Source organism: Papio anubis, chromosome 12 (assembly GCF_008728515.1).
Source record: "Papio anubis isolate 15944 chromosome 12, Panubis1.0, whole genome shotgun sequence".
Lineage (NCBI taxonomy): Eukaryota > Metazoa > Chordata > Mammalia > Primates > Cercopithecidae > Papio > Papio anubis.
In genome coordinates this window covers 40,013,380-40,023,098 of record NC_044987.1, presented here as the reverse complement: position 1 = coordinate 40,023,098, position 9,719 = coordinate 40,013,380, and the positions used below count along the sequence as shown (strand labels likewise).

The 9,719-nt window shown below is 37.4% G+C and overlaps 1 protein-coding gene across 10 annotated transcripts in view; it reads right to left on the bottom strand.

Annotated features, from left to right (window-relative positions):
- Positions 1–243: 243 nt before the first annotated feature.
- MRE11 (MRE11 homolog, double strand break repair nuclease) overlaps positions 244–9,719 on the bottom strand; it is a 78,801-nt gene continuing 69,325 nt past the window's right edge. For 7 of the 10 annotated variants that reach the window (XM_021926447.2, XM_021926446.2, XM_021926448.2 and 4 more), the window contains one exon: positions 702–1,932. In XM_021926447.2, the coding sequence (XP_021782139.1) occupies positions 1,819–1,932 (114 nt within the window). In that variant the 3' untranslated portion in view covers positions 702–1,818. The other 3 variants (XM_003910557.4, XM_009187125.3, XM_009187126.3) reach the window with 1 other exon arrangement.

The window sequence follows — 9,719 nt, the reverse complement described above, 5'->3', positions numbered from 1 at the left end:
CAGAGAACACCATTAAGGATACAGAACAATAAAGGAAATTACTACCACTTAATGGGAACATAATCTTTTGAAATCTTTGCTACAACTGGAATAAAAAACTCAGTAATTCTGACAGGTTATTCTACTCTTTTAAATAAGAACATATCTGTTCAAACTATTAGGTACATCTAATCATTTAGTCTTTTAAGAAGCATTAGAAAAAAACATACATATTAACAAACAGTGAATTTAGGCACAGGTTCACATAAATTGTTTTACTTTCAGGAAACCCGGAACCTCTAGGAAATTACTAAAATTACGAAGAAGTTAAATTTTATAAGCTCTTTCCCTCAACTTTGGCTAAATGTAACCATATTAAAATACTGACATAGTTTTTGATCATGAAGCAGAAATGTAAAATGGTAGCTTTATTTTAATCTTTACTCAAGAATGATACTGAAACAAAGCTCTTACTATAACAACCAGGTTAAAAAAACAAGGTGAATCAATGCTACTGTATATGTCCTTGAGCTAGAAATTTCTTACTTATGGAGTCATGCTCAGGAAACAATACTTAAAAATCTTAAACTGTAAACTCTTAGCTTGTAACATTTTGATTTTTCCTGTATCTTGCATGTTTCTCAGTGCCATTAAATATATTATCTTCTATTTCTTCTTAAAGAACTAGTGTTCATAAAAGGATCATCATCATCATCCTGAAATGAGATACAAATGTTGTATTAGTGATTGTTCCTTGCTTCACTGAAACAAGACAGAAGTTCTTATGGGCAAAACAATACCAGTGAGAGTCATTTCACATGGGGTAGACTTTATTTTTCTATTTCCTTTATAACTGTGAAATATGTAAGTACAATTAAATTCTTAATTGGCATTAAAATGAAAATTTATCCTGCTGTGTGTGCATGTATCTACAATATAAACCACACACATTTCTCTCACTAACCTTAATAAAGACAAATGAAGTATAGGTAAACCAGAAAAAAAAATCCTCAAGTCATTTTATATTTGGTTTTTGAATAGATTTTCTCATTTACATTTTATTACAGTTGCATCTACTCTTCTGGAAATTCACAGTAAAAAAATAATGAAGCCACATGGAGATCTAACTCAGAAAGAGCTGTAATTTTTATTTCCCATTACCCATTTAATGCTAGAAATAGCTAGCTACTCTCACACTCATGTAAAAAACAACCTAGCAAAGCAAGCTTTCAAATAGTTTTTTGGATAAAAAAAGAAATACATGCAGTATTTAAAGAGTTCCCATGCCAATGGGCTACAGATTGTATGCATGGTAAGAATAAATAGGAATATGAGATATTAACTAATAATTTAATTAAAGAGAATGAAAACAAATCTCAGATAAGCCCAATTATACAATTTTATGAAGACAACATAAAACCAATTCTTATGTATTCTATAAATATTCAGAAAATAAAGCAAATTTGTTTGTAAATTTTTAATTTGTGTTTAAGACATTAAAAAAAGAAATTATTTGATGCTAGGCTTTGTTGGTGGTATCAGCACTTCCAAATGTTAGCTAAATTAACTATCTCTGGTGAGAAATGGATGCCTTAAGAAATACAAATTCATTTGCATTTATTGATTCATTTTCTGCTACTATAAAGGCAAAACTTAAATAAACCAGAGACAAATCCAAATGAAGTCTAATAGATAATTTGCTAATAGTTTGTCTTTGCAGTTAACATGAACTAGTATACAAATTTTTAACTGTAACATATAACCACATGTATATCCAGATGATCTGGAATAAACAAACAATAATTGCTCACTTCCCTCCTGGAAGCAACCTGTTAGTATTTAATAGGTAGAATGAGCTCTTGCTGCCATTTTTCTTGGCTGCCGGAGTTGAGTCCTCTCAAGTTGTTTTAAACCACAGCTGAAATACAGGGAACATGGCAGCAGCAGCCAAAGCTAAAAATGAAAGGCGTAAGTCACAGGCTACAACATAGATAAACCTTCAGGAACTTAGGCTATGTGAAATAAACCAGTCACAAAAAGGCAAATACTCTATGATTCTACTTATATGAAGTACCTAGAGTAGTTGAATTCATAGAAAGAGAAAGTGGAATGGTAGTTACCAGGGGATGAAGATGGGGAAACGGAGACTTGCTATTTCAGGGATACAGATTTTCAATTTTGCAAAATGAAAAACTACTAAAGATCTGTTTAATATGGATCTATTTAACACTACTGAACTGTACACTTAATAATGGTTAGTTTTATGTTATGCTTTTGCCACAATTAACAATTTTTTAAATAAAAAAAAATAAATGAAAGGGGTGATGGGCCTAAGAGAAACACCTTCAAGCAATTCAACAAAAACGAGCAAAGGCCCTTCAAATGGTAGCCATGAAGAAAAGGGAAAGGGCAGTATCCTTCAGTCATGTAGTTTTATTTAAACTTAATTGAAACAGCAAATTAATAAAGGCAAGAGGCAAGTCCTGACTTATAATTCTTCCTCTTCCTCCTCCTCCTCATTCATGGTGGACGAGATATCATGGTTGCAGACATGATCTGGAATTGGAGTTTTTTCCAGACATCCTCCCAGAGAACATTTCAGACAATGCCTGAATACCTCCATGTCATGAAATTACCACCATATGCCCCCCTCTACATGACACTTGTAGAGTATATAGTGAGTACTTAATAAATATTCATTAAAGTAATATTAAAAGCTCTTGGGATATCATCATCATCATCATCATCATCATCTCTCCAAATATAAGTAAATGGAAGAAGCTAAAACAATTCTGATCCCACTGTTAACTGGGCAAATAAGAGCTGAGTGAATATCATATTTTAAAAATCTACAGGACTTTTATATCTGAGGTAATTACATTGATGGACACTCAACAAAGCTACTTCTTAATTCTTAACATTAACTATAGTTCAAAGGAAGGTTATCAATGAAACTACTTTTTTTTTGAGAAGGAGTTTTGCTCTTGTTGCCCAGGCTGAAGTGCAATAGTGCAATCTCAGCTCACCGCAACCTCCACCTCGCGGGTTCAAGCAATTCTCCTGCCTCAGCCTCCCGAGTAGTTGGGATTACAGGCATGTGCCAACGTGCCTGGCTAATTTTGTATTTTTAGTAGAGATGGGGTTTCTCCATATTGGTCAGGCTGGTCTCGAACTCCTACCTCAGGTGATCCGCCTGCCTCAGCCTCCCAAAGTGCTGGGATTACAGGCGTGAGTCACTGCGCCCGGCCTGAAACTATTTTTAAAAATAATTTTTAGTGGAAGAAGGACAAGATGGCCAATTAGACAGGGCCAAGAAGCACCACTGCCACTGATAAAGACCAAAATATCGAGTAAGCCAACATATTTTGAGCAGATCTTTGGAGAAAAAACACCAAGAGTTGATAGAGAGGTGATACGAACTGGAAGCTGAAGAGGGAGGATGCTGGGAACCTTGTTGGGGGGGGTTGCCCATTGCCAAGGCTGGTTCTTGGCCTTGAAAGGCTCCTAGGACGGGATGAGTGAATGGACAATGGGGCAGTCCACTCTCACTATGGACCTCAGAGATCCTAGCTACAAGATTCCATGCCCCCTGGAGACATTTCAACTGGTGGGGGATCTGCCCAAACAGTAGGCAGAGACAGAGCTCCAGAATGCATGGAGCCCAGGGGTTTTTACACGCAAGGGAGCTGCAGCAGAAGGTGGCCGTAGGCACCCATCCCCCAAGACTTCTTATTTCCCTTCGAGTAGGAGTTGCCCCACCTGAATGCTGGGGCAGGACAGAGTGGGGACAGCTTCCCTGTGGGACAGAGAAACACCTGTTCTGCAGGCCCTCCTCCGCTACAGCCCCTTCCAGGGCCCTTGCCAAGCTGCCCTGCAGGAATGTGTGCACAGGGCAGCCTCTGCTGCCCAGCCTTGTTTTTGCTGGTGGCTTCACCTAAGTACCTTCCTGGTAGCCTGGGAGCATTTCAGATTGCTGGTGCCTGACCTGAGGGTCCGAACGATGGAGCCACAGGCTGGTCCCAGTGCTACAGGGCTACAGCACACAGCTTGGGCTGCTGGCACTCAAGTTGGAGAGAAATCCCACTTTCAGAACACTGACAGGAGTGAGACATGTGGGTTCGTGGGCCAGTGCAGGAATGGACATGCCTTCCTCCACAGTGCTGGTCTGGGAAGGGTGTGGCCTGTCTGGCAGCCATGGCCTCTGTCTGAGGGAGCCCTGCAACCCAAGACACCAAACAACAGTAATGCAGGTGTGGTGCCAGTGATAGGAGGGGCCTCATTCATGGCCCAGAAGTGGCCCTTGTGAGTGGTCATCTCTCTCCCCATCCCCACCACAGAGCACGGCTGCGAACACATAGAAATACAAAAGAAATATGCAGCTGAGTAAGAGCCTATCCGCTGGACATTAATGTTAACTGCCAGCTACCGGATCACAGCCAAAATTATAACAAAATAATTCGCCAATATACATTTCTGTGACACCCAGGGCAAGAATCTAGCCACGGTAAAGATCTATATAGAGCTGTGGCCCTCTGAAAGCACCCAGAAACAAGGCCTACTGAATATACTCAACTTACACTGCAGTTAAAGGAATAATAGCCCTCTAACATGAGAAAGAATCAGTGCAAGAATTCTGGCAATTCCAAAAGCCAGAAATGTCCCCTTACTTCCAAATGAGCCTGCTGGTTCACCAACAATAGTTCTTAACCAGATTGAAATTACTGAAATGACAGACATAGAATTCGGAATCTGGATGGCAGGGAAGCTCATCAAGATTCAGGAGAAAGCTAAAACCCAATCCAATGAATCCAGTAAAACAATCCAAGAGCTGAAAGACAAAATAGCCGTTTTAAGAAAGAACCATACTGAACTTCTGGAATTGATAAATTCACTACAAGAATGTCATAATACAACTGAAAGTATTAACAGCAGAACAGACCAAGCTGAGGAAAGAATCTCAGAGCTTGAAAATCAGTTCTTCAAATCAACTTGGTCAGAGAAAAATTAAGAAAAAGAAGGAAGAAGAATGAAAAAAAAAATCAGAAATATGAGATTATGTAGAGGCAAAATCTATGACTCATTGGCATTCCTGAGAGAGGAGACAGAATAAGCATATGGAAAACATATTTGAGGCTATAGTCCAGAAAAATTTCTCCAATCTTGCTAGAAAGGTTGACATGCAAATTAAGAAATATAGAGAATTCCTATGAGACATTATATAAGATGGCCATCCCCAAGGCACACAGTCATGAGATTCACCAAAGTCAACAGGAAAGAAAAGATCTTAAAGGCAGCTAGACAGAAGGGTCAGTCACTTACAAAGGGAACCCCATCAGGCTACCAGTGGACATCTCCGCAAAAACCTTACAAGCCACAAGAGATTGGGGACCTATATTCAGCATCCTTAAAAAAGAAATTCTAACCAAGAATTTCATATCCTACCAAACTAAGCTTCATAAGCAAAGGAGAAATAAAATCCTTCTCAGGCAAGCAAATGCTGAGGAATTCATTACAACTAGATCAGCCTTACAAGAGGTCCTTAAGAGAGTGCTAAACATGGAAACAAAAAACCACCACCTACTACCACAAAAATACACTAAGCACATAGCTTAGAGACACTATAAAGCAACTACATAATCAAGTCTACAAAACCAGCTAACAATACGATGGCAGGATTGAAATCTCATATATCAATACTAACTCTGAATATAAATTGACTAAATGCCCTTACTTAAAAGGAATACAGTGAAAAGTTGGATAAAAGGACAAGACCTGATTGCTGTCATCAAGAGACCCATTTCACATGTAACGACACACACAGGCTCAAAGTAAAGGAATGGAGAACTAACATGCAATAAAAAACAAAAAAGAGCAGGAGTCGCAATTCTTTTATCAGATGTAACAGACTTTAAACCAACCAACAGTAAAAAGGGACAAAGAAAGGCATTACATAATGATAAAGGGTTTGATTCAACAGGAAGATCTAATTATGCCAAATATATACATGCCCAAATTCATAAATCAAGTACTTCTTAACCTAAAAAAAGACTCAGATAGCAACAGAATAATAGTGGGAGGCTTCAACACCCCACTGACAGTGTTAGAAAGACCATCCAGGCAGAAAACTAACAAATTTGGGACTTAAACTTGACACTTGACCAATTAGACCTAATTGACAGCTACAAAATACTTCATCCAATAACGGAAGGATACAAATTCTTCCCATCTACACACAGAACATATTCTAAGATAGATCACGTGTTCAGTCATAAAGTAAGTCTAAATACATTCAAAAAAATAAAAATCATAACAAGTATACTCTTGGACTACAGTGCAATAAAAAGAGATGTCAATATTAAGATCTCTCAAAACTACACAAATACATGGAACTTAAACAATTTATTCCTGGATAACTCCTGGGTCAATAATGAAATTAAGGCAGAAATAAAAAAAATTCTTTGAAATTAATAAAAATTCATTCATTAATTAATAAAATTAATTTCATTAATGAAAATGAAAATAGAATCACGACTTACAAAATCTTAGGGATGCAGCTAAAACTGTTAAAAGGAAAACTTACAGAACTAAAAGCCTTCATTAAGAGAATCAAATTAACAATTTAATTTGTTAATGTGTTAATTTAAATCAAATTAACAATTTAACATTGTACCCAGAGGAACTAGAAATAAAAGAACAAACCAGCCCCAAAATTTGCAGAAGAAAAGAAATAATTAAAATTAGAGAAGAACTGAATAAAACTGAGATGCAAAAATCCATACCAAAGATCAATGAAATCAAGAATTGGTTCTTTAAAACAATAAACAAAATTGATAGGCTGCTAGCTAGATTAACAAAGGAAAAAAAGAGAAAATCCAAATAAGTACAATCAGAAATGACAAAGATGACATTACAACTGACCCCACAGAAATACAAAAGATCTTTAGAGACTACTACGAACAACTATTCACACACATTAGAAAATCTAGAGGAAATGGATAAATCCCTCGAAACACACAACCTCCCAAGATTGAACCAGGAAGAAAGTGAAAACCTGAACAGACCAATAATAAATTCTGAAATTAATAACTAATAAAAAACTGGCCAACCAAAAATGCCCTGGACTACATGAATTCAAGTCATATTCTATCAGACGTATATACAAAGAACTGGTACCAATCCTACAGAAATTATTCCAAAAAAATCGAGGGGGACTCCTCCCTAACTCATTCTATGAAGCCAGCATCAGCCTGATACCAAAATCTGGCAGAGACACAACAAAACAAAGAAAACTTCAGTCCAATATCCTTGATGAACACAGATGCAAAAATCCTCAAGAAACTAGCAAACCAAATATAGCAGCACATCAAAAAGTTAATATACCATGATCAAGTACAACCTTGGGATACAAGGATGATTCAACATATGAAAATCCGTAAATATGATTCACCACAAAAGCAGAATTAAAAACAAAAACGATATGATCACCTCAACAGACACACAAAAAGCTTTTGATAAAATCCAACATCCCTTCATGATAAAAACCCTCAACAGACTAGGCACTGAAGGAACATACCTCAAAATAATAAGAGCCATCTATGAAAATCCACAGCCAACATCATGCTGAACAAGCAAAAGCTAGAACCATTCTCCCTGATAACCGGAAAAAGACAAGGACGCCCACTCTCACCACTCCTATTCAACATAGCACTGGAAGTCCTAGCCAGAGCAATCAGGCAAGAGAAAGAAAGAAAAGGCATCCAAACAGGAAAAGAAGAAGTCAAACTATCTCTCTTTGCTGATGATATGATTCTATACCCGGAAAACCCTAAAGACTCTGCCAAAAGGCTCCTAGAACTGATAAATGACTTCAGCAAAGTTTCAGAATAATTAAAAAAAAAAGTGTACAAAAGTCAGTAGAATTTCTATACACCAATAACATTCAAGCTGAGAGTCAAATCAAGAACACAATCCCATTTACAATAGCCACAAAAAAAAATTAAATACATAGCTATATGGCTAACCAAGGAGGTGAAAGATCTCTACAAGGAGAACTATGAAACACTGCTGAAAGAAATCACAGATAACACAAACAAATGCAAAAACATTCCATGCTTAGGAACTGGAAGAATCAGTATCATTAAAATGGCCGTACTGCCCAGGGCTACCCACAGATTCAACGCTATCACTATCAAACTACCAATGTCATTTTTCACAGAATTAGAAAAAAACTATTCTAAAATTCACATGGAACCAAAGAAGAACCCAAATAGACAAAGCAACCCTAAGCAAAAAGAACAAAGCCAGAAGTATAACAGTACCCAACTTTGAACTATGGGCTATAGTAACCAAAACAATATGGTACTGGTACAAGAAGAGACACAGACCAATGGAACGGAACAGAGAACTCAGAAATAAAGCTGCACATCTACAGCCATCTGATCTTTGACAATGCTGACAAAAACAAGCAAAGGGGAAAGGACTCCTTGTTCAATAAATGGTGCTAGGATAACTGGCTAGCAATGTGCAGAAGAAAATGGATCCTACCTTTCACCATATACAAAAATTAACTCAAGATGAATTAAAGATTTAATAGTAAGACCTCCAACTATAATAATCCTAGAAGAAAACCAAGAAAATACCCTTCTCGACATCGGCCTTGGCAAATAATTTTTGGTTAAATCCCCAAAAGCAATTGCAACAAAAACACAAACAGACAAGTAGAACCTCATTAAACTAAAGAGCTTCTGCACAGTAAAATAAACTATCGGTTCGGGCACGGTGGCTCAGACCTGTAATCCAAGCACTTTGGGAGGCCGGTGGGGGGGCAGATCATAAGGTCAGGAATTTGAGACCAGCCTGGCCAATATGGTGAAACCCTGTCTGTACTAAAGATTCAAAACATTAGCCGGGTGTGGTGGCGGGCACCTGTAATCCCAGCTACTCAGGAGGCTGAGGCAGGAGAATCGCTTGAACCCAGGAGGCAGACGTTGCAGTGAGCCGAGATCGCACTGTTGCACCCCAGCCCAGGCAACAAGAGCGAAACTCCATCTCAAAAAAAAAAAAAAAAAGAAAAAAGAAAAAAGAAAACAAACCATCAACAGAGTAAACAAAAAGCCTACAGAATGGGAGAAAATATTCACAAGATATGCATCCAACAAACGTCTAATGTCAAGAATCTAAAAGGAATGTAAATAAATCAGTAAGGAAAAATCAAATAACTTCATCAGAAAATGGGCAAAGGAAATGAACAGGCACATTACAAAGAAGACATATAAAGCAGCCAACAAACAAGAAAAAGTGCTTATCATCACTAATCATCAGAGAAATGTACATCAAAACCACAATGATACCATTTCACACCAGTCAGAATGGCTATTACTAAAAAGCCAAAAAACAACAGATGCTAGTGAGGTTGTCAAGAAAATGGAATGCTTATACAGTGTTGGAAAGTAAATTAGTTCAGCCGTTATAAGCCATTTGGAAATTTCTCAAAGAACTTAAAACAGAGCTATCATTCGACCCAGCAATCCCATTACTGGCTGTATCATCAAAGGAAAAGAAATCATTCTACCAAAAAGACACATGCACTCATATGTTTACTGCAGCACTTACAATAGCAAAGGAATGGAATCAACTTAAGTTCCCATCAATATGGATTGGATAAAGAAAATGATGGTACATATATAACACAGAACACTATGCAGCCATAAAAAAGAACAAAATTATGTTCTTTGCAGCTG